The sequence below is a fragment of the Aedes aegypti genome, chromosome 3 (assembly GCF_002204515.2).
Source record: "Aedes aegypti strain LVP_AGWG chromosome 3, AaegL5.0 Primary Assembly, whole genome shotgun sequence".
Lineage (NCBI taxonomy): Eukaryota > Metazoa > Arthropoda > Insecta > Diptera > Culicidae > Aedes > Aedes aegypti.
The window spans coordinates 74,792,299-74,819,220 of NC_035109.1; the positions used below are offsets into that span (position 1 = coordinate 74,792,299).

A 26,922-nucleotide genomic window follows, 5' to 3' on the forward strand; every position below is an offset into this window, starting at 1 on the left:
GGTATTTCGGAGAAGGAATGGAAGGCAGCGTTCAAGTTTTGGTGAGTTAATTCCATGCTTTGTATTTGTATGCAAATATTTCAACTAAACATTATTTCGATTACTAGGGCGTCTGGTACGGTGGTTGTGCTACTTTTCCCCAAATACAATTTTTCTGAATGAACCGTTTCCCCGATTGCCATTTCCCCGAATCGCCCGTTACCCCGAAAGTGGTGCAGTTCAAGGAGGTGCAAGAACAACCTTGGCAATCTCTAATGACAAGGTGGTATACTAGAAATATAATAATGATATTCGTGGTAATTCTTAACTGAACACATAATGCCATAGTCTAATTTGATCACTACCCCGTCACTAAACCGAATAGGTCACTACCTTGAAAACCAATACCCAAAATTGGTTATTATATCGAATGTGCCATTATCCCGAGTAGTATGAGATATAGCGCTGTATTTTGTTTTGTAAGAACCATAAAAAGAGATTGAACATTCATGTATGTCTCTCTAATGTAAATTGGTGATGGTGCTCAAAATTTCCATACCATATTTTCTCTTCTTCCAAATGTCAATTAACTTGATGGCAACTATCTTCTTCTTTCTGGAAAAGGGCCAGTCTCTCAGCTCAGTGACCATTTTCACAGTTATTAACTGAGAGCTTTCCATGTTTATTGACCTGTTTTGTAAACTCTAAACTCTAAACTAGTATTGCCCAAAATTGCAAGTCCAGAAATTTCCTATTGGTGTATCCCTACCAGGTTGTGATTTCTTTTGTATATTAAAAAACCCAGGGGCCCAGATAGCCGTAGCGGTAAACGCGCAACTATTCAGCAAGACCAAGCTGAGGGTCGTGGGTTCGAATCCCACAGGTCGAGGATCTTTTCGGTTGGAAATTTTCTCGACTTCCCAGGGCATAGAGTATCTTTGTACCTGCCACACGATATACGCATGCAAAAATGGTCATTGGCACAGTAAGCTCTCAGTTAATAACTGTGGAAGTGCTCATAAGAACACTAAGCTGAGAAGCAGGCTCTGTCCCAGTGGGGACGTAATGCCAGAAAGAAAGAGAGAAGGATTAAAAAACAGCTGTCTTCGATTCCCGATCACTAATACATAATTGTTAGATTTGTAGCCAATTTGTTATTATTTTTGAAATGCTATTGATAACCTCTGCAAGAGTGGGCCATTGGTCGAAAGACGAATTGATAGTGGTTTACAGAAAGTTGTGATGAAACAGTTTGGCTTGGGGTAGGTGATTTTTGAATACTGTCAATATGTATCTTACAGAATACTCAATTATTTATGCCTATTTAAATCGTAACACGGTATATAATCTGCGTTGGTGAATACTGGCACTATGGCGGATACCGGTGCATGTATCCTATTAGAAGATGCATAATAATTGTAGTGACAATCGCTAATAGTGTATTAAAGGTAAATTGTCCTAAGACATGCTTTTGATCTTCAAACCAATGTTTAGGCCAGCCATGTTGTATGCTGTACCAATATGGACTAGCTGTTGTAATAGCAGGAAGGAAGCTCTGCAGAGGATTCAAAACAAAATTTTGGAAATGATGGTATAGTACTAATGATTTGAACAAATGTCAAATGAAATAATTAACAATTTTAGACAAAAATCGTTGAAATCTTCTATAGTCACGATAAATGCGTTATGTATTTAGTATAAGTTAATTGAAAGCGTTTTTACTCTTATAACCAGGTTAATTTAACACACCTGTAAAAATTCTAAACTGCTACGCCAAATGAAATGTAATATGTTGTTAAAAAATTTGACTTCACTTCAGGCTCCGAAAATCCTAGGTACGCCGCAGCTCATGATCATGTTTATTTCATACATTGAAGCGGACATTCCATTTGGTGTTTTGAACACTAATAGATGGATAGAGCTAGATACAATTATTTATAAACTACTAACAGTTAGTGTTTTTCGGTCGTTTACATCTGAATAGTTAGTTGATGCTAAATGAAATTCATGGCCATGTTTTGTTTCGTGAAGTGTTAAGTAAAGTGGAATTTATCTTCGGATGCTCGATTGATCATGAGTTGGTTTCCTATTACGTTCTTTCCCCGGATTACATAACGTTCGCTTAGAAATGAAAATTACGTGACGCCAAGGCAAGTGAGGTAGTCTGTCATAGTGTTATGATTTATTTATTTTGATTTTCTACACGAAAATATTAAAACAGGGTGAAAAGAGTAGATCAATTCTAACGTTATGTAACCAGACGAACGTTTTATTCTCCGGACTTGTGCTTTTGAAAATAATTCCAGCTTTTTTTTCTCAAGTAAACCAAAACGAGGATTGCAAATTTAATAATGTGTTCTTTCTTGTTTGCAGCTCCACCATATATTCAGCAATGCCGAAGGTCGGATCCGGAACTCAACGCCTGTCTGAAGGGTGCCCTTCATCATCTGAAACCGTATTTAGCTCAAGGCATCCCTGAAATCAAGGTAAGACTCTATAAATAGCCGTTGCTTCGTGAAACCACTTCTCCTTTACCAAAATTCAAAAAGTTTAGGTTCCATTATTTGGACCTTAAAAATCAAACAGTCATTGAATTTGACGTAACGCAAGAGTAAATAAACACTCTCCGAAAGATCATTTAGTTTAGGTCAGGTCAGATCCTTTTTATAGATCCAAAACTGCACAGTGTAAAGGCATGAACGCAATCTCTGAACCGTAATAGTGATTTAGGAAACCGATACCTAACAACTAGAACAAAGTCATCGGCCTCGTCACTATCCATTATACCAATTAGAGCTTTAGCTTCCTCATTCAGGCAAGCAGGGTGGCAACTGTGCGATATACCCTGCTTCAAGGAAATCGGAATCAAGCTCCATTCACGCTGCACGCTCATTTTGGTGGTAACTTATTATTTTCTAACTAAATCACCTAATCATTCCGAAGAAAATCAACCGTGTGTGGCATATCGCACCGGAAGTTGCGATCACAAACTACACCCTCCAGTTGTACTTGGATCTCTGTATCAAACTGCGTTTCAATAGGCATTGTGACGACACTGAAGGGCTAAGAGTCTATGATCACCCTAATCCACCGTCGTCATAGTCAGCTAAACAGCCCAATTAGCTTCATTACTATGCTAGCTACAACCGGTAAACTCCGCAACGGCCATTCAAAACAAATGCGTCCGATCGCGGCTATGGGCTCCGTTACTTGCGTCTCTGAAGCAGGACGCTAAAAAGGCAGTCACACCGAATTGAGGGTATGCGTTATGCGATTTTTGCAAATGCGATACAAAACGATACGATACACGGAATTTTCAGCACTGTTAACAATGAATTGAAATGAAGGTTGTAAATGTATCGTACAACTACAAAATCCAATTTGGTACGCATTTGAAGCGGGCTGGGCTACAAGCTACATGTTTTTAAGGTCAGGAAGGCGCTAGACCGGACTGACAACAACTACTGAAAAGCTAAACATTACATATACTTTGCAATTGGATTAAATGGACAAATTGATGTGAAGTTTTGCGAAAAAGTTACACGTCTTCTCAGTGAGAATCGGACTGACAAGCAAAACACGGTGGCCAAATTGCATGCACGGAAGCTGTACCGTGAGTGGCTGGTCAAGCCAGACTGTTTCGTCATGGACGACGAGACGTACATCAAGGCGGACACCACAAAAATCCCCGGCCTCTATTTTTTTGTCGGTACGTCCCGCATGGAAGTTCCGGAAGAGAAAGAGGGACAAATTCGCAAAGATGTACCTTTTGTGGCAGGCGATCTGCGAGTGCAGACGGTACAGCAAGCCGTTTGTAACAACCGGCACCATAAACGGACAGATTAATCGAGAAGAATGCTTTCAGAAGCGCTTGCTGCCCTCCTTCTGCTTTCACCGGGTTCCCGCGCTGTTCTGGACGGATCTCGTTTCGTGCAATTACGCATAGCTTGAAATGGATTGGTACGAAGCGAAGGGCGTTAATGTGGTCCCGAAGGAGGCGAATCCTCCAAATTCACCAGAACTTCGTTCGATCTAAAAGTGAAGCTCTGAAGTAAAACTGGAAATTGTATAAAAATGATGGGTAAAGCCACGCCCAAGATCTCATGAGTAGTGTTAAGAGAAATGTACGACCATTCAGCTTGGGGAGAAAATTGAATAAATTGATTATGCCAAACCTAGCTAATTTATAGTTATTCAATCCCTAAAAATTTGGTTAGTATCCAATTAAAAATGAAATCTAATCGATTTTTCTTTCTAGCTAGATGTAAAAATATATATCCCAGCGTTGTTGAAGTTATAACTAGACATTTAAAGGATTTTTGTTGGAATATTTGGCTGACTTATTATGGAATTCCAGCCATCCCCACTCAACCTGTCGTCCTTTTATTTTTCAAATAGTCATTTAATATATGAAAAATTTGTAGTTATTAATTTTCTTGCAAGTTTTTTGGTTAACTAATTGTAAAATATTTATTTTCGGCGGGGCTTTTATTAACTGATTTCATTTTTCATTCAAAGTGGATTCCTCGTGTCATATTCGAACGATTTTAAAAGCCATTTACAGCAATTTTTAGTCATAAATAAAACTCTAGAGGTTATTTAGCTCAATTCAATTAATCTTAACAATGCTCCCTTTCTCACGCTTATATACATATTACCGATACTACGTTTTGCGTTCCACAGTGACGAGTGTAGAATGTTTCGCAGAATTTTCTTTATTCACTTTTCATGATTACTATCGCAACTTCTAGCGTCCCAAAGAACCACATGAGATTCTTCAACTTTCTAAAAAAAATGTTTATAATTAAAATGTCTAAATCACAAAGATAGATCAATTCATAATTTATCTTATTCATAAATAAAAATAGGCAAATCCTTCAACCAATAAAAACTGTATTCTTGGTATTGGTTCAGATAGGGCTACAAAAATTCCTCCATAATTTTTCCTATGGAAAACATACATAACGAATGAGCAATATTTCGAGTGATTACAAGAAGAATTTGGAAATAAATGCAGGAATTCCTAGATTAGTATACTTGCTTGAATTTCTCCACAGATGAATCCAAAAACACAAAAAAAAAAAACATTTCGAGCAATCTTTTAGAAATTCCTCCAGCAGATCCTACAGAAATACCGTTTCCATGAATTTCTCCATTACATCTTCAGGAGCTCTTCCAGGCGGTTTCAAAAAACAAAAAAAAATACCGTCGAATAAATCTTTATGATTCCCCAGCAAATTCTTCGAAAGATTCCTCTAGAAAATTATACAAAAATTTCCCATGAATTCAAACACAAAGCTCAAGTATTTGCCTCAAGAATCCTCACTCCACCAGTAATTCTTCACGGATTTCTCTTGATTTGGTTTTACATTTTTTCCTTTGAAGAAATTACTGAATAATTTTTTGAAAGAATTCAAAGAAAATTTCTGGAGTTATGTTTGGAAAAATCCTTTAAACGATCTCTGGCAAATCCCTGGAACAATAATTCCCAGGATGAATTTTCAGATGTATCTATGTACGAGTTGCTAGAGTGATCTCTGGAAGACAAAAAGAAACGGATGAATAATTCCTGTTGTTTATACTTGAAAACCCGTTAAAAAAATACCAGGTTGAATCTTGATGGAAATCTTGTAATACTAATAGAAACAAAAAACCCTGTTAAAACCTTAGGAAATTCTGGACGATTCTAGAAGAAATAAATGGAATTTTTTATACCAGAATTCTTTGACACATATATAAAACAATTTTTGCAGTTAGGTCTGAAGGAATTACTGGCGATATTTCCTAAGCTATCCCTGGAGGAATTCTTAAAGGAATCACAAAAGGAATTCCGAAAGAATTCCTGGTTCAATTTTGGGCAGTATACCCACATATTTCCCTGAAGAAATGTTTAGAAGGAAATCCATGAGTATTAAAGGTGGTTCAAAATTTAAAAGAGTTTGAAAATCCAATCTCTTATATCTTATTTACCATCCTTACCATGAAAATAGTGTTTTGTGGAATTTTCAGATCACTAGGGGTGATTTGAAGGTGGTTCAAAAATGATGTAGGTTTATAAGGAAATTACTATGGAGCAACTATGAAAACTCATTTTTCAAACCATTTTTCAAATATAGAAAATTGCTGAAGAGAGCAATTCAATCCGACGGAAGGGAGAAGGAGGGAATATTCATAAATCTGTTTGCTATCATTTAGCTCAATATGGGATTATAGCCTTATAAACTTCTGCAAAAAATCCAGACAAAATTAGCTCACAAAGAATTGGTTCTTCAGTAACATCCTTCATTGAGGTTTGAAGAATGAGTTTTTACCATGAAATGTTTGTACTCACATTATCGAACTAACGTGTTTTGAACATTTTTCAAAACATCTCCATAGTAATTTTCATATAAACCTACATTGTCACCTTTAAATGAGTCAACTTTAAATGATCATTGAAGAAGCGGAAAATTTCACAGAACACTACTTCTATGATAAGGATGGTAAAGAAGATGTGGGAGAATGGATTTTCAAATATTTTTATATTCTGAATCGCCCTAAGGAGCATCTTTTGAAGTATTTCTGGAGAAATTTTTTAATGAGTCCCTGGAGGAGGAAGCATTCGTGCAGAAAGTTTTTGATAATCCCAAAAGAAATTCGAAGAAAAATTTGAGAACGAAATTCTGTTAAGTCAAAGTAGATACTATTTGTTTAATTCCAAACAGAATTCCTCAGAACCCTCTGACAGAAGAAATGCTGGCGGAAGCTTTGGAAGACTTTCGGAGAAAATCCCAATTTCGTTTAAAAAATTCCACGAGGACTCCCTGCAAGGAAACTCTGGATAAATCGCTGGAGGAATCCCTGGATCGTTTCCAAGAGGAATAATTTGAAGAACTCATGCAGGCATTTCAGGAGGGATAACAGCAGGAATCCTTTGATATTTTAATGGAGAAGTATTAAGTAGAGTACCTGGTGGAATTTCAAAAGCAGTCGGTTTTGTAGAATTCCTGCAGTAATTCCATCTTTAGTGGAAATGCTGGTAGAATTTTCAGAAGAATCTCTGTTGGAATTCCTTAAGTAATCCCTGGTGTGATTCTTGATGTGTCTATTGGGAGACAATCTTGGAGCAATCTCAGTTGAAGCTCCCAAAGGTTTTTCTAGACCCCATTCTCAACCGATTACAAGAATCCAGTAGCGGCCTATTGGTAAACTATCTCTTTACTTTCGAATAATATAACATGAATCTGGGTGTGTTGAATGGTATTTGTATGAGGTATATTATAAAATTGCCCTGATTTGACAGGATGGGAAACATGACGTTCACATGTAAATATATAATCAAATTATTTGAGCTGTTGAATGATGATACTATAAAATTCTCGCTCACATCACGCCCTACCGAAACTGGTATCAAAATATTCAGTAATGGTCAGATCCAATCATCCATCATTTGATGCTCGATCTAAATCTATATAAAAAAAAATATAAAATTTGAGCCATACAAGAGTATGAAGTTCTGAATATGGTGTGTACCGTAATCCGGGCAAATTGATCAATATTTTACAATTTTTTGTTGTGTTATCCTTCGAAATTCAAATATTGTCAAATAAATTTCGTAAAAACCAGTACTTCATTGGCCTTTATCAGTTTATGTAACGACTTTCCATGAAATAATATTTAACATATCTTAAAAATAGTTTTAATATCAAAAAATAAGATTGACACGCCATATAATAAATCAGGTGTAGCAATTAAACATTTCCCTATCTACTAAAATTGGGTCTCCTGAATCTGAAAATGATGTCAAAATTCTTACAACTCCAGTATTTGATCAGTATATTGCAAAATTAAACTATGAAAATCTGTCTCATACGCCTTAATGTTGGCAATTTCCCTTGAAATGAGCACATTATTTGAGAATAAACAGTTTTATGAGCAAAACACTATACTTGATATGCTGCATGATATCAAAAATGAGTTCAGAAGTTCTTACTCAAGCTTACATAACATTTTAATCACTCAAAGTTGACATTTAGGCATAGCACCAGTAGATTGTTTAGCACCGACATTTAAAACAGTATTGCTTACACCTTGAAAAAGTGTGAATATTTCTATGTAAAACTGACCCTAAAAAAAATAAAATAATTCAAAATCATCATTAGACATCTATAAACTAGAAAACACGGAATACTGTGATGGTGTTGACAGAAAACTGTGGTGCCACCGAAACCTTCAGAATCCTTGGAAGCAAATGTTTTCTTGTACCGACCTGATCAAACTCGCCCCAGTGATCAATTTGTCCCCGGATTACAGTACGAGTTCCTCCAGAAACAAGGCCGTTGAGTCCTAAAAGGCCAAACTTACAAAACCTGTCCAGGGTAACATTAAACACACTTAATTTAGGATGCTGAATCTCGGCTAATTTTAACCGAGATCCGCACAGCCGAGTAGTCGGCATAGAAATTTCTTGGGATCTCAGCAAATAAAAGCCGAATATCAGTAAATCGTGCTTCGTTGCTAGGCAACCGGACAATTTTTTAGCTGAGTCTCGGTTAAAATCGGAAAACCGAGATTCGCACAGCCGAGCTCGCGAAAAAAAAATCTAAGTGTGAAGGACTCCATATCTCTTAATTGGGCTTCGTAGCCGTGCGGTTAGTGTCACCAAGGCACTTAGCCGCATCGTGCTAGGGAGTGTGGGTTCGATTCCCGCCTCAGACCGAAAAACTTTTATAGAGGCATGTTTTCCGACTGTGCCACTGGGCGTTGCATGCTAGTCCGTTGTCTAGTGTGGTGCTTCCTTCAAAGGGCAAATAGCTCGCTGGAAGCATTAAAGTGTAGTGTCTTTAAAAAAAAAGAATGGATATCGGCTCAAAATGGATTTTTGGCAATTTTGATCCTCAGTAGTATGCTCAGTATCCTATAATATGAAACTGTTGTCTATTGCATTAAATTCCCGAAGGATGATAAAAAAATAAATTTTTCGGAGATCCTGAAGAAAAAAAAAATCTCCAAGAATTCTTTGATAGGTTCTACAAAAAATTCCCATTAATATTTCTTGTCTTTTTGGATTAAAATATAAGGGTTGTGAGTTGAAATTCCTGGTCGATACAGAACAATGTTTACTATTAATTACAATTAGTACACGTAATTAATTTTTATGAGTATCACGACAGCAATTTTTTTCCAAATGATTTTTCAAACATTCCTGTACAATTCTCCCGATTCTAGGAACAGAACTTAACTTAGTTTTCTCGCATATCTATATCTAAATAAATAAAAATGGAATGGTATTTGTATGTCACGCAACGTTCGTAGCAGTTTTTTTAGAAACTTGGTCGCTATATATCAATAAGAGTCTCTAAAAAGTCTCTGTTTTAAATGGAAGATCGCTAAAGTCTCTATTTCAATTGAAAATAGTCTCTAAAGTTTCATTTGTTCTTATTCTGTTTGCAGTAAATTCTAGTGAAAAAATCCTCTGCAGGCTTAGGAAAAATCAAATACTATTTATTGCTTCCAGAGATTTCTAATGGAAGTCTTTCAGGCACTTTACTAGAGATTCTCCCAGAAATTTTGCTAGACATTTCCCAATCATATTGCTCCAAATAATTGGGATGCATTTTCCAAGAATACTTAAATAAATTTCTGTTGTACTTAACAGGAAATTATTGAGCAGTGCAACGCTACTATTTTCAGCATTTTTCAAATACAATATCCTGAAAATTTTTTTAAAAGCTTTGCTCCAGATATTGTTTTGCTAATTCTTCCTCCGACTTTTTCTCGATTATTAATGGATTTAAGGGCGAGATCATAAGTTATGCGGGTATTAATTTAACATCACCTCATCTTTATGGCTTAAATGTAGTTTTTACAAACCCTATCGTGTGAGAGGAATTTTATCGTGCATGTATATCAGTATTAGCAAGGACTTATTTATTGTGAACAATTTTAAAACTATTTTTCTATTGAATCTTAGTAAATTTCGAGCTGATCAAGGATGAAGCAGTGATTATTGTGATGCATATATCAGTTAAAACTAATATCAATTAAAAAATGTCAATAATTTGATTAATCCATTAATACTGGTTGACTAATCGTTATCGATAATCGGCATTCTTGGACTGTAATCGATTATCGATAACGATTAATAGAGTTTTTGCGACATCCCTAGTAAAAATGAAAGTTATGTTCTATCTTAAGGTACGGAAGAGTGTCTGCTATGAATGTTATACAAATGCAGCCGAATAATTCTCGATCAGTACGAAAACAAACAAAAACTCAGCTAGCACTTTGAGAGCGAATGCGACGAAAAAAAATGAGTACAACACATGCACCATTCAGTGTCATCAACTGTTTATGTTTTTTGATATACAATTTCACCTAAAGTACTGACATTGGAATATAAGAAATTGTAATTGAGTTTTATCTTATCGGTAGAAGAAAATGGCAGTTGATGAAGCATTATTGCCCTTAAACAAAAAAGACAACGTTTGTTATTCACGGACGTTTTTGTGTGGTATTTTGATAAAAAGAAATAGTTATTTATGCAACAAGTTTCAAAATGATGATGTTTTCAGCACGAGTCGTACATGTATCCAACGAGGCTCACCAAGACCATTTCATCTCATTAGTTTCCGTGAAGTTATGCAGTTTTGTTCCGAAACATCGATGACGGAATCATTCGAAATATCGCATACCCTTACACCGAGCAACGAACCGGTCAATCGGCTCTCGCAGACGCAACGCGATCATGTGTGTTCGGTTTTGGTTCTCCAAATGCTCTGCACCGATGGCATTGACATTGAACTTCACAAGATTTTCGGACACCAGCACGAATCGCACGGCTGGCGGTGTAACCTCTTTGGGCCAGCGCAGCGTTTTTCTGAGATATGTCGATTAGCATAGTCAGAGGAGGATTGGTTCATGTTAGTTATTGATTTGGCCGTGATCATGCTTCTTACAACATACAGTGCTGTTCAGAATAACAGCGGTGGATGTCAATTTTCTTACAAGATGTAGGCTGACCATACGTACCGTATTTAACGGGACAGTACCGTTTTTATCCACTCGACGGAATGTCCCGTCGTTTTATGGAAAATGCTCGAATTGTCCCGTATTTTAGGAAATGGAGAATTGGCACATAATTTTCAACACCAATACATAAAAAAATAAAAATAACAACATATCAAAAAGCTTTTAGAAATATTTCAGAGTTTATTGTCTTACTCATCTATTTTCCACACAGCCAATTCAGATTACCGACCCCAGTAATTTTTTACTGGGTTTTGGAACTACGAATTTTTCGGTAATTTCTACGATTGCCGAAAAAACTCAGTAAATTAAAATCAGTTTTGATTGATGGATATTACTGATTTAGTCAGTAAAATTGTAGGGCGTTTTCACTGGCTTTCCTGCTTCCTATGCTTCACGCTTTGCTCCACCGGATTCTGTTTATTTTTTTTTTTTAATCAATACAAATAAAAACCCAACCGACATGGAAAGGTCCCTTTTTAAGCATTTTTCGTGAATAAATATCTACAGTATGCTCATTAGACTGATGCAAATTTTGATGTTTCTGTTCCCCTATGCTTAAACAATGTCAATTATGATAAAAATCATTCTCCCAAAATTTGAAGTGATTTGGAAGAAATTTTGTTGTGCACACGCCATTTGAAGTTTATATGGAAATTACTATGGAAAAGACAAACCTTTTGTGTTCAGTCCTCTAACTGCTCGTAATAATAATTTATGGAAAAGTGAACACACTCTTCATATGTGAATTTTTCCCAGCTACAATGTTGCCGAAGACCACATTTTGATTGGACGTAAGGATTATTTGTTATCATTGATAACAAAGTCCAAATAATGCTGAGATGATCATTCAATTACTTTCAGAGCAACACTGCTTTTTTGCTGTAGAATATAGTAGCCTGGATTACTTTGATCTATTCTTCCCGCCCAGGAGCACCACTGTTACACGGGTAAAAATGCGGCACTCTAAAACAGGAGAAAGAGTCATGATTTCGGGAGGAAAGTGTGTTTTCATGTTATGAAAATACACCATGACCAAAAGTCATGAAATCATGAAGCATTTTACCGTAACGCCGGCTGTACGTTACGTCAATTTTTAGCGAAGAAAAATGGCAATTAAAATTCTCAAATCATGAAGCATGTATGCTGGAACCATGAATAAAATTCATGGATATAGTCATCTGTCATTTATGATTCCTATTTTTGATACGAAAAGTGGCAATTTCGGTCATGAAATCATGAAGCAGGATCTGATATCATGAACACAGGTCATGAAAACATAAGCACTTTTCATGTATTCAGATGCCTGTCATTTATGATTCCAATTTTGGTGCTGAAAAGTGGCAACTTGAGTCATGAAATCATGAAGCAGGATCCCTGAATCATGAACTCAGTTCATGAAAACGTAACATTATACGTCAATTTAGATCCCAGTTTATATTTGCCATTGGTAAACAAATAAAACAAAGTTTTACTGCTTTTGTGCCGATAGTATTGTAATAAACCGTGAAAACATTCCACAAATGTCAACCTAACGAGTGTGACATATTTAGCAGGAACGCGAACATTCGGTGGTTAGGTTTGTACGCAAAATGTTGTTTCGAGCATCAATTGAATTGGTAAATGGTCCCTGGGCTGGTGGATTGCATGAGTCATGGAACACTCCTTAACAACTCTGCGGATGTGGAAAGTGGAACTGGATCATCCGGCTGCCGAAGGCCTTTTGTGACCTGCTCTGTTATAGGACGTGGGGTATGCATCACTTCCGAACAGTTAAAATCGCCGATGAGCTTGTCAAGCAAAATCTTCGCTCAAAGTGAAACATTGCCCGGTTCTGCAAAGTCACGATTAAGTAAGTACATAGATTGTGTCGTGAAACAATGTTGGAACTCACGAGAATTTCACCAAGAATGTCATCGATATGATGACAAGGTTCCGAAGAATTTAAACTTTTTCAAAACATTTTTTGACGTTGGATAACGTCTTACGGCAACATATGGGGGTACAATTCAGAAAAACGAAAAATTGAGCATGTAACGAAAAATGGTCAGGTTTTGACCGCTAATAACTCAGTCATTTATCGATAGATTTTCAATATTTATCCATGAATCGATTGGAAATTTATCTACGCGTCGATCCAAATGGAGGACACTATTGATTATTAGCAACAAACTATTGAAATATCGTAAAACGTTGACCCCTTTCTTATCTAACCAATCACGTTCAAGCACATTTTTCGGTTCCGCTTCCCACTATAAAAGCGCACCGCACCCTGCTTCTTCCCTCATTCTTCTTTTTGCCGTCAGACTGTGAACACGGTCGGCGAGCAAATTTCGAGAGTCATTCGCGTCCTCAGTTCAGTTTTCAATAGGACGCGAATACAACACGCATTAGAACCGAAGAACCACGCATTTCGGAGCCGCAGCAACTGAAGCCGCTCATTTGAGTGCACCAGCCAGCATAATCGTTTTCGGCCAGAAATCGTCGCTACCAGCCAGTGCTCCGCTGTCATTGCCATGCGGGAGGCTAGCGCGGTCATTCTGGTTCATTAGATCGAGCGGCACAGCCGTCACCGTCCGTGTAATATTCCCTAATTTGTTCGAGATGGCTGAAGAAAATCGACCAAAGCCGCTTGTTGAAGCGCACATCGTCATCCGCACCGCTAATCTCATCGGGCGAGGAGGATTGAAACCAGTGCACCGTCAAAATATGTCCGTGTTACGCAAATTCAACAACTCAATCGGCCCTTTCCGGAGCCAACAAATGTGTTTTAAAGAGTTATTTGTATAATATTCCCTAATGTGTTTACCACATACTTGCTATAATCTCTTAATTCATCTCATAGCATCATACAATAATTGATTTATTACGAATAATTGACAATACGGCAATTTGAAGCTGTTTCCGAGGATGCTGCTGCAGTGCCGTCGGGTTGCAATAACAGCATAATGCTAATCTGTACATCCCTTACCCAGACATCAGTTTCATATAGCCTATTTCCCAGATAAGAAAACGAAGAATATGAAAGGAGGAGCATCATCTGCTATTCTAAGGGTATAAAGCATTCCTCCTTCGTTGAATCTGGTTTCATTCTGTTTTCGCTTTCGAGCTGGTAAGAGCTCCTCCAAACCTGCTCAGCTCCTCGCCACCAGAGGCAAGCTGTTGTACGAGATGGCTGAAGAAAATCGACCAAAGCCGCTTGTTGAAGCGCACATCGTCATCCGCACCGCAAATCTCATCGGGCGAGGAGGATTGAAACCAGTGCGCCGTCAAAATGTGTCCGTGTTACGCAAATTCAACAATTCAATCGGCCCTTTTGAGAGCCAACAAATGTGTTTTAAAGAGTTGATTGTGTAATATTCCCTAATTCGTTCGAGATGGCTGAAGAAAATCGACCAAAGCCGCTTGTTGAAGCGCACATCGTCATCCGCACCGCTAATCTCATCGGGCGAGAAGGATTGAAACCAGTGCACCGTCAAAATATGTCCGTGTTACGCAAATTCAACAACTCAATCGGCCCTTTTAAGAGCCAACAAATGTGTTTTAAAGAGTTATTTGTATAATATTCCCTAATGTGTTTACCACATACTTGCTATAATCTCTTAATTCATCTCATAGCATCATACAATAATTGATTTATTACGAATAATTGACAATACGGCAATTTGAAGCTGTTTCCGAGGATGCTGCTGCAGTGCCGTCGGGTTGCAATAACAGCATAATGCTAATCTGTACATCCCTTACCCAGACATCAGTTTCATATAGCCTATTTCCCAGATAAGAAAACGAAGAATATGAAAGGAGGAGCATCATCTGCTATTCTAAGGGTATAAAGCATTCCTCCTTCGTTGAATCTGGTTTCATTCTGTTTTCGCTTTCGAGCTGGTAAGAGCTCCTCCAAACCTGCTCAGCTCCTCGCCACCAGAGGCAAGCTGTTGTACGAGATGGCTGAAGAAAATCGACCAAAGCCGCTTGTTGAAGCGCACATCGTCATCCGCACCGCAAATCTCATCGGGCGAGGAGGATTGAAACCAGTGCGCCGTCAAAATGTGTCCGTGTTACGCAAATTCAACAATTCAATCGGCCCTTTTGAGAGCCAACAAATGTGTTTTAAAGAGTTGATTGTGTAATATTCCCTAATTCGTTCGAGATGGCTGAAGAAAATCGACCAAAGCCGCTTGTTGAAGCGCACATCGTCATCCGCACCGCTAATCTCATCGGGCGAGAAGGATTGAAACCAGTGCACCGTCAAAATATGTCCGTGTTACGCAAATTCAACAACTCAATCGGCCCTTTTAAGAGCCAACAAATGTGTTTTAAAGAGTTATTTGTATAATATTCCCTAATGTGTTTACCACATACTTGCTATAATCTCTTAATTCATCTCATAGCATCATACAATAATTGATTTATTACGAATAATTGACAATACGGCAATTTGAAGCTGTTTCCGAGGATGCTGCTGCAGTGCCGTCGGGTTGCAATAACAGCATAATGCTAATCTGTACATCCCTTACCCAGACATCAGTTTCATATAGCCTATTTCCCAGATAAGAAAACGAAGAATATGAAAGGAGGAGCATCATCTGCTATTCTAAGGGTATAAAGCATTCCTCCTTCGTTGAATCTGGTTTCATTCTGTTTTCGCTTTCGAGCTGGTAAGAGCTCCTCCAAACCTGCTCAGCTCCTCGCCACCAGAGGCAAGCTGTTGTACGAGATGGCTGAAGAAAATCGACCAAAGCCGCTTGTTGAAGCGCACATCGTCATCCGCACCGCAAATCTCATCGGGCGAGGATTGAAACCAGTGCGCCGTCAAAATGTGTCCGTGTTACGCAAATTCAACAATTCATCAATCGGCCCTTTTGAGAGCCAACAAATGTGTTTTAAAGAGTTGATTGTGTAATATTCCCTAATTTCCCCTTTTCAGGGCCACAAAATCAATGAAAAGAGTTATTTTGAATTAATACATTTGAAAAACAATTCTTCAATATAATCTCCCAAGCTTCTGAATACATGTAAAGTGATTATTTTGTATTAACACAAAATAATAACACACAATGTCTATAATAAATCAGAATTGACATGCAACAAATAGTGTGAAAATTAATTGGATTTTTAGCAAAAGAAATGTTTCATAAGTTTGTGACTGTCTCAAGCCAGCAAATAGAAGAAGCTAACGTTATCCAACGTCAACTTGGCGGTCGTATCTCGGAAACAACCTCTTACTTTTTTGTTATAATTTCACTAGAAATGATCACCAATCGCCACGAGACACGTTGACTAAGGTGAAGAAAGTGACAGTTAGATTTGTGTAACGCCCTGAGCATACGAATTCTTGCATAATAGTCACGATTTCATGACTTTTAGTCATGATATCGTGAAACATAAAATTATATGAAATCATGACTTTTTGTTCATGAATCAGGCAACGGATTTTTTTCCGTGTACCTGCCGAGCAGTTGGTTAAGCATGCAAAATGCAAACTCACTTTATGATCATGAATAGCAATTTGTCCGGACGTCCAATCGAAATGTGGTCTTCGGCAAAGTTGTAGCTGAAAGAATTTCGCACGAGAAGAGTGTGTTCACTTTTCCATAAAATATTATGATGACGAGATAGAGGGCTGAACACATAAGGTTTTCGTTTTCCATAGTAATCTCCATATAAACTTCAAATGCCGTGTGCACAGACAAATTTGTTCCGAATCACTTCAAACTTTGGGAGGATGCTATTTACCACATTAAAAACCGTTTAGGCATAGGGGAGCCAAAGTTTTAAAACTTGCATCACTCTAATGCTCATATTTCAATGGAAGTTATCGAAAAATGTGTGACAAGATCATTATTATTTGGTTTGCATACAAGAGGCAAATTCAATGACGCAGATAAATTAACGTTTTGTATGGAAACCAACCGAATTTACGTTAGCTGTTAAAAAAATCGTGCTGAGCCTTTTTGGTTGCTTAAAATAGTTGAGTTTGTCACTAAATTTTGACTACTTACCACGAGAAAGCGCAAAATAGGTGCAAGAAAAGTTTGGTTGCAAAATACGTGTCTCCTGGCGCCGAATGATTCTACAGCATCAGGAGATTCTCACTTGACACATAACCGCATGCGCATCAGTTTGTTTTGTTTTGATTTTGACGACAAGTCAGTAAAAAACATCAATTACTGAATAGTCGGTAACTGTTTCTACTGACTTTTACGGCCTGTTCGGTAATGTTGCAAAATTGGGTCTGACAGCTACCGTAGTTCAGTAGAAAGTAAAAATTATTACTGAACCTCAGAAGTTTTCAATCAAAAAGCTGAAAGTTTGGTATTTTTCGTGATTTACAATTCGTACCCGGTATAAAAATTACCGAACAAGCAAATCGTGATTGAGTGTGCAAGCAATTATTAGTTTCTCAAACAGAGTTAAACTTGATATCTACATGCTTCTCCTTACGGATCTTCATAAGATAATTATTCATATAATACCTTAAATGAAAAAGAACAACTACGTGTTTACTTCTGATACGCAATTGATTGGATTAACTGTTTAAAAAGTGGATATTTCAATAAAATAATGAAATATTAGAAAAAATTACGTTTGAATTTGAAAAATTGAAAAGTGTAACGATTTTTTTTAAGAAATTCTTAAAAACGCTGCTTCTTGGAAATCAAACAATGGGCTTCAAGGATCTTAAGTGATTTTTATTGAATCATACAGACATGTAGCTTGGGATTGCATAATCTGGTGCTGCTAGTTTCCTTCGAATGGCGGTTTCCCTAATGTCGTTCTCCCAACGCCTGTTCTCAGAATGCTAATTCCCCGAAAACCCAGTTTCCCCGAATAGCTCAGTTCTTCGAGAATAATTGTCATAACCTTTTGCATTTCAAGGTGGTGAACAATATGTATTTTTGGCAATATGTATTTAGTCGAGAATGATCAAATATCTCCTTCTTTGGTAGCTTATTGATCTTTCTAATTCAACACTATCTCACTACCAGAGCAGAAGCAAAGTTTTGACCATTAAATATCCGTATCTATTTAGAGATATTAATTTGATTGACATAAGAGATAAAGGATCTGAAAGTAATATAAAAATTTTATTCCTTGAACTTCTAAGCCATAGCTAAATTTGATGTTGGAAGATCTAAGGAATAGCTAGCTGATATTGGTGAGATCTTATAAAAGCTAAATTAAATATGCTAATAGTATTCCAGGAGTAAATTTTAGATATTATTTTCGGATCTTGTATCTCTTATATCTTTCAAGTTAATATCACTTTTGTATGTCCATATCAAAATTTGCTATTACTTAGCTTTTTTCGTCTGCTCGGGTAAAGATTATTATTGCACTTTTTTGGAATTCGAGGAAAGGTAACACGATCGCATAATCTATGTCTTTAAAAATTGTCCCGTTTTTGTTTTTCATTTGTCCCGTTTTTATCTGGTTGGCTTATGGTCAGCCTAACAAGATGGCTAACTTATGCATACTTGAGTTTTCGTCCCTTTCAAGCAATCGAGCTGAAACTTTTTCAAAAGATGTACAAATATGTTCAATTTTGTGACCATAAAATTTAAAGTTATTTCAATCCCTGCCGAATAGTGAGATACTAGGTGACATAACAGCAGTTTTAAATATTGATTGATATAAAATTTAAGAACTCAATGTCAAAAATAAATTCCAATTTTTACTGCTGTTATTATCAGGGCTCATAAGAATTTGAAATTTTGTGGGAACAAAATTGAGTTTATTCATTATTCTGTGAAATAAATTTCATCTCGATCGATAGAAAGGCAACAAAATTTACGAATTTTGTATGGAAATCGACATGCGTTGCTATTATCCCGAGCAGCACTGTATATTAATTCACTGAGGGTTCTTATTTCGGATAAGCCGAAAACGAGAGAAACCGATGTGATTGACTCGCGACGAGAAATCGGGCGAGGCAGAGAGTGATTGGAACAATGAGGTAGCTAGTAGGTAACCGGTTGACGCCAGAAGTAAAACTGCATTTCCATGTTTCAGCGCCAGCAGGTCTTCTGATCAATGACCTTGAGCCTGAAAGTTGAAAAGTGGTTTTTATTCTTCGTTGGACGAGTTCGACGTTGGGGATGTGCGACGTGACCGTGACCTTGTATCGAGTACGGGTACTTAGAGTGATGTGATGGCGTGAGGATGAAGAGGTTTTTTTTTGGGAAAGGAGTACGGAACTGGTCCCAGTCAACAAATGTCAATTGTTGTGGAGACTCGTTCCGGATTGATCAATGGTTCACGTGCTTGTTTGATGCTAAAACGATGACTTGCAATTTATCAGATGTTACGTACGTTCGTTGACACATTGCACAATATGCAATCAATAAACTCCGATTACAGTATTCTACTATTGATTATGGGACGGAAAATATACATCAAGACGATTGAAGACAATCACCAGTATTTCTGATCCGCAATAATTCGAAAGTATTCTGGTTTTTAATGACATAACGTTGAGGAGCCTGTTGCATTGTATTGACAATCGAATGCAGCCAATTTCTAGTATAAGAGTGATGTCTTCTCTCCTTCGAGAGGCGCAAGGTTTCCTCATTGTGTACTTATGGTTGAGCTTAGCTCTTGATATTCCTGTAAGATATCGACTTTCGAAAGTTTGATGCACGTTATACAACAACGTGATGTGAATTATTATTAAATGTTACTTGTTTGACAGTCATTTCATCTCTGCGTGTTTTGAGCGTAACATCGAATGCTCATTATTGGTTACATGGCTTGCAACTAACTGATTCTGGGAGACGATGCCGATTACGGACCCTTTGCGTATAATGGACCAACTGAACAACATAAAATTAACAACCTACTTCTTTGCAGTGCGAATCGTACCTTCGTGCTGTGCTAACACAAATTCTCTCTGCTCTTGTAATTTTTTTAAAGCTACCTAAAGCAATAAAACAGTACTTTACAGAGCTAAAATTCAAAACGGTACTTTTCAGTGCTACTACAACAGTACTTTTCAGTACTATTGTTTCTACTATTGATCCCTTTACGATCCTTTTTTGACCCGTGCCTTCGATTTTTCGTTGGACCCGTTGGCGAAAGCTAGCGGTGGTAATCCTTCTTGGACACCGTCTTGGGAAAAAACCTCTTGGAGGTCTCGTCTTCTTTCGTTTATTCACTAAACACTAAACACTCAACAACAAACAAAAGGAAGGGTGAATCTCTTAATTTCACAACTTCCTTCCAAAAAAGTGGGATTTAAAACTGTCACTAAACGTGGCTAGAATGCAAGAAATGACGTTTCTCCGGAATGCGAACCTTTTTCCAAGGGTTAAATAAATTATGTTAATAATTGTATCGAAATGAGCAATCAGTTCGATGATCTAGACAAATTTTCCGAGCACCAAATCGAAGCAGTCTCTAGCCCAGGCTTTTTAATTCAAGTGAGGAAGCAAAAAGTGCCGCCTATCGTGGTCAGTTGTTCCGAATTTGGGGGATTTAGGCAGGAAATCTTGAACTCCATTAGAGGAATCAAGGTCTCCTTCCAAATCGCAAAGAAAAGAGACTGCTGCGTTTTGCTGAAAACTTTTAAAGATCGCGAACTTCTTCTCAAACATCATTTCCACTTATGTCGACAAAACTGAACGTTTGTTCGAAGTCGTCTTGAAGGTCTCTCAAGTGACTATAAGTCACCCGAAGAGATCAAAAATGGAATAAACGAGTTCCTTGGATTTTCCCCAGTCCAAGTTACCATTATGAAAAAGAGAATCCAATCTTGCATTGTTCGGAAAGGGTTTTCTCAAGAATATGATTCAGTTCACTTCAACAAAAAAGATCTAAAAATTTTTAAAGCTTTAGAAAAAGCTAGACTTATATTCGATGTCCGTGTGACAAGAGAACATTTCCAGAAACTTGGAGGATATTACCAGAACCCAACTCAGTGCCGTCGGTTCCCAAAATGGGTCATGGTACAAAAAATTGTGGCATGGATGCTAAATGCATGATTTGTGGAGGTTCTTCTCACGCTAAGAACGTCTGTCCAGTGCCGGAATATATCAATAAGTTCATATGCGCCAGTCGAATTTTTGGGCTTGCCCTTCGCGTAGGCGAATCGTCGACGCTCGTGTTAGGCAGATGAAAGATAATATCCGTTACGATAACGGTCGTTTCCGGAATTTCCCTGGTAGAGTTTCGAACAATGCTCATTTTTCAGTTAACGATCGCTTGATTAGGAATCATACCCACCAGGAAGATAATAAACATGCTCATTCAAAAACTAATTTTAATCCGTCGGGTAGCCGTTCGAATGTATCAACCCAAGGAAAATCCTTTGCCGATATCGTAGCAGGTAATTTGAACTCCTCCCTTTTTCATACTAGGAGTATCCATTCCAATTATTTCAAATCAAATGGAAAAAAAAACACTGCCACCACAGAAAACTTCACTGCGCGTCTTCATCTACCAAAAATTCTAACGGAAAATCATCAGATAATGTACCCACTTCAAGTGATATGTCTGCCTCTGATTTTAATTTTCTAACTGAACAATTGAATCTAATGATTCATGCAATGTTCAAAGCCACTTCTATGACTGAAGCATTCCAAGTTGGTGTAATATTTACAAATCAAATTGTTATTGGATTACGCTTTTCTAATGGATCCAAATAACAGTTTGAATATTCTAAATTGGAATGCTCGTTTTTTGAATGCTAAAGAGGAAGAGCTTTTTAATTTTCTTACAGCTAATATCGTGTAGCAGTTATTACTGAAACATATTTGAAACCTGGATCCAAATTAAAAAGAGATCCTTACTTTTTTTGTTTATCGTAATGATCGACTTGATGGGGCATGTGGGGGAGTTGCTATCATCATTCATAGGCGTATAAAACATCAACTGTTTTCGTCATTTGAAACTAAAGTTTTTGAAACTTTAGGTGTTTCTGTTGAAACACATTTGTCTATTTGCCTATTTATTTTGTTTCACATTTCTCCAAAAAGTCGTGTATTGAAAAGTTGTAGATCTAGTTCAAACTTACAATTTTGCTGAGGGCAGCTCGCCGTTAATTTTAAAATTATGTAATTTACAGGCGTATTTCGAGTTTCTATGTGTATTTTTGAAGTGAATTTTCTCAATTTACAAAAATGACGTTCACACAGTTTTTGCCTAATGTATGACTTTTCGAATGCTGCTCAAAGAAAAAAATTATCGAACCAACTCCATGAGTTATAGGCATCTAGAGATTTCATAGTTTTTCACTTTAATTTGCTTTTTGTTTGCTTTGGTGTTCAGCAAAAATTTGTATTATTACTTCCTCTACAACTCTTCTGAAGGTCACATTCATGTAAAACTGAAAACAAAAAAGTTAAAAAAATAACTGATATTTTGGTTTAACCCTTAGTTAAAACTTTCGGTATTAATTTACTCAGCTCAAATGAAGAGTTAAATAAAAAAAGTCTTCGACAAAGTTGGTTAAAAACCATTTTTCAAAAGTTTGCAGAAGAGCGCAGCTACGAATTATGTAAAATGTCTCTATCCCCTTATTAATAGAAAATCAAAACTATGTCTTATGAACAAGCTTTTGATATTCAAACAAATTTTCAGGCCAGCCATGTTGTATGCTGTACCAATATGGACTAGCTGTTGTTATACCAGGAAGAAAGAGCAGAGAATTCAAAAAGAAAATTTGAAAATGATTCTGATCACCTCCTTCCTAGCAACCCAGTTTATCAAAAAACAAGATTTTACAGTGATCATGTTAGCTTTCGATTCAGGTGCATTTGAAACCCTTTTTGGAAAATGTTGTTAAAAATCGGATTGTATACTTGAATTGTGTAGAAGATTTCGAGGAGTTTCTACGATGCATTATACGTAGTTTGTACTAACCGTACATTTTCTGCATCTTACCATTACAGATGCCCTCAGTAGAACCCTTCGTCATGGACCAACTGTCGCTGCAGCTTACCGGAGGACCACAGGGATACAGGATCAATCTGAAAAACATGCAAGTGTTTGGCGCCAGCAACTTCACCGTCAAGACCCTCAAGTGAGTGCACATTCTTGGACCGTGTTCAGAATTTCTAATCTAACTCATCATCATCCCCCACCACACATAGGTTGAGTGAAGGAAACGAACCTTTCGAAGCCAGACTGACAATCCCCAAGCTGCTAATCCACGCCAAATATACCTCCAGTGGAGTGCTGATCATCATTCCCGCTAGCGGAGCCGGTGATTTCGATGCCGTTTTCGGTGGGGCATTATCCTGATATTGATATTTAATAGCCAATAATCTATCAAATGGTTTAAATTTTAGATGGCGTTATTGCCAACGTCCGTGGTCGAGTGTCATTCAGCGAGAAGCCGACCGGTACTCATATGCGCGTGGAAAATCTAGACCTGAACCTGGCCATCAAAAAGCCACGACTGAGCGTTTCCAAGATCTTCAATAATAACCGAATTCTGAGTAAGAACTTATCTCTAGATCTGCTTAGTATTTTTCTAACATTTTCGACCATTTTCAGCGGAAGCCACCAATTTGTTCCTGAAGGAGAACGGTGGTGAAGTGTTGAAGGCCCTTCAGCCACAACTGCAGAAGAAACTGTCAGCCGAATTCGCTGGCATCTCGAACCAGCTGCTGGACAATGTCCCTCTGAACAACTTTATCATCGATTGAAGACGCTTCCTTGGAGAATTGAGGAAGATGTGATATGATTTCAACCCTTCCACACCCATTATTGTAGCCAAAAAGCACACGGAGTTCGCCGAATCGGAGATATAGTGCAAATCTAAAACTATTGTACGACTGCGTTAGTACTATATCACCGATTTAGAGCGTTAAAAGCTTGCTGGTTACTTGGGCAATCACTACCTATTTTCTCAACACCTCTTCTTGTACAATTATCTAAGGTACACCATTGCATTAGTCGGTTAACACACACCTCATAATTGAATCAATCAATCATGTATAATCTTGCCTCTCACATCCTTTGTCATGCTACGGTCCCGAAGGGATTCCGTAGGAACGGTACCTAATTAAAACAATAATCATTTGTTTTATAAATCAGGTGCTATTGCCGTTAATAGTATAGGGAATAATCAGCTGTGCTGATTCGTGGAGAGCAAATGCTGCAATTTATTGTTTCTTATTGTACAAATTATTATATAGTAAGGTATGGTCAAATAAAAATGAACGAATTTTCTCTAAATATTTTTTGTAATGAATTGATGACACTACGAAAAACAAATTTGAAAGCATCTATGGTTGGGTACTTAATGATATCCCTGGAGAAATTTTTAGAATGTTCCGTGTGAATTGTTCGTCAACGAATGTCCTTGAGTTGATTGTTACCTTGCTATTTACGGTAAATAAATTAAGGGGTCTGTTTTGCAAATCGAGCTGATTCATGTGACAGGGCCGAGTCGAGCGAATTTTTCGGTCGACAGTGATTCCAGTCGAGTCATTTTGATCGATTCGACTTATAAAATAGACCACTAACTCAGGAATGGCCAGGAATGAAAATTCAATATAAGTACTTAAATAATGCATTCCTATGTAACCATAATCATTAATAATAAACCCTAAATCAGCATCATGACACATTCCAGCGTAACGCGACACCACGAGGAACCGACTTTCATTATCAAATGACGACTGTTCTCTGAAATATGCCTTGTGACCATATGATTAAACAGGTTATATATTATGCATATTAAATATACTTGATGTTGTGACATTCATTTTGAAAATCGCCTATATCTGCTCTGCTATAATTTTAGAACCCGAGTTTGTTCTAGACAATCCTTCTATGTATTGATTTAAATCAGAGTGTGACTTTAAACTAGAAGGATATATTGAATAATTGTACAATTTCATTGGTTTCATTTTATGAGCATCGCATTACGTTTATCTTCCAACAGTGTTCTGCAAATGGTGTCACGTTACGCAAAAAAAATATTTTTATTGCTAAAATCGGTAATGTTGCTTTCAGGTTTCGGAAAAAATGTATATCTAGTATTGTTATTTGTTTAATACATTCGACATTCTGCCTCACAGCAGAGTAATTTCATCCGACACTGGTTAAAATTAATTTAATGTTTCTGTGAAACCTTTTGAAGATGTCGTGCTTAGTAAAAGCGTAGATAGCGCTTGGGGGCACCACATAAATTTGACTAAATTCTATGCAACATTATTTAGATATTTCTGTGATTTTTTAAGAAAGTTTAGGAAAAGCACTTTACCGGCCTTCGGATGGCGGAGCGAATAATCTTGAACCTTGACACATGGTAGAATGATTTAATTTGATTGTAAATATAATGTAAACCTTTTAACGATGTTCTTTAAAAATTAGGCTTTCAGCAAAGTCGACAAGCGGACGTTTATGATTGTCGGAACTAGCCGAAATTCAATAACACAGTGGAGTTAATAGATCTGATAAATGGGTAATATTATTTAAAAGGTTTAATAAAGTATTTTAAGAATAATGTTTCAGGAATTTTTAGAAGAACATAATAATTTCCTAAAGATGGGACGACAAATGTGTAGTGTTGCTGTACAGTGGGGTATTTTCTCTTTTTTGGGTTTGATTTTTTAACCGTCCCATTGATCTTTTTTTGGAGATGATGTAAATATCCGATGTACACTCGATTTAGACATAGTAGGTGTGTAGGTTTTTAGAATTTACTAATGGTGGTCTGAAGTATACAGAATTTTGCCGCCCAGGGGTGTAATTGGCCAATAATATTTCAACGTATCCATGTAGTATTTTGAGGATTATGTTTTAGCAAAATTGTAAAGAACGTTTATGGTCTCAAAATTGTGATCTGAATATCATGGAATTCTGCCGCACAGAGGAGTTATTAGATCAGATTATTAGGAGAAACTGTGAATACATTTTAACTCATAAAATTCAATACTTCAATTATCCCGATTGAGCTTTCATTGAAAGCAAAAAAATTATACCCGATTCAAGCGTTGGCACCATTCTTCTGAAACCTTCCCCATTTTGCAAGAGGTAAACATGTTTTTTTTTCTTTTTTGCACAAAGCTAATCAACTGCTTGGCTTCAGAGGTAAACAACCTGGTTCACTGGAAAATCCGCAATATTCATAAAAATTATCAATTTATAAAATAATCTTATCGTAACTACCCATAGACCACTACATATCTCTTTGGAAGATCCGCAAAATTTGTCGTAAAAATCATCCAAGATCACCGTGGATTTTTTTTTTCAAACTCATCAAAAAACAAAACATAGAACATACAAAATTTGTAGTTCACGTATAATTTGCATTGAAATAAAAGACCATCTTGATCACCGAAGTTTATTGCAAAATTCATCGAGTTCATTATTATACAACGTAAATGATGAATGCCAACATAGACAACCGTCATGACCAAACATCCGGAATATATGAGAAAAAACTATCTGCGTCTAAGTGGATTTTTAGGAGATGACCATTTTTACAATTGCTCCAGATTCTCTTAAGAGCTTTATAGTTGCCACCAATCATCCAATCATCCATTTTATTTAGTAATTGATTTCTGATATGTTTGGGAAAAACCGCAGTGATCTGGGATGAATTTCACTAAATGACCTTATTGTGACCACCTAGGTCCATGGACAATTCAAATTATCTATTGCGTTCTATAATAAGGAATTCTGATGAGTTTGCAAAAAAAAACGCAGATGTCTTGGATTATTTTCGTGAATTGCCCTTTTTATCGGATATTCCGGATTATTCGCTGGACAACCACGTTGTTTACCATCGAAGCCAAGTATTCCACAGCATGTAAGAGACTATACCTGCACTAAACGGCACCTGTCTTATAAGATTTGGGTCACTAGCCAACGATTTCATTCAAAAACCAGAGCTACTCGATAAGATTTTAGTGATAGACAAGACAAAAACCGACATTCTTACATCTCACAAAAACGGGGAGGGTTTTAGCGGAGTGGCACCAA

General features: G+C 37.1%; 1 protein-coding gene across 1 annotated transcript in view; it reads left to right on the plus strand.

The window, feature by feature from the left end:
* LOC5577691 overlaps positions 1-24,165 on the plus strand; it is a 47,483-nt gene extending 23,318 nt beyond the window's left edge. The window contains exons 3-7 of the mRNA XM_021850233.1: positions 2,353-2,465; positions 22,875-23,005; positions 23,076-23,209; positions 23,274-23,423; positions 23,482-24,165. Coding sequence (XP_021705925.1) covers positions 2,353-2,465; positions 22,875-23,005; positions 23,076-23,209; positions 23,274-23,423; positions 23,482-23,633 — 680 coding nt within the window. The 3' untranslated portion in view covers positions 23,634-24,165. The remainder of the gene's footprint in view (positions 1-2,352; positions 2,466-22,874; positions 23,006-23,075; positions 23,210-23,273; positions 23,424-23,481) is intronic.
* Positions 24,166-26,922: the final 2,757 nt, after the last annotated feature.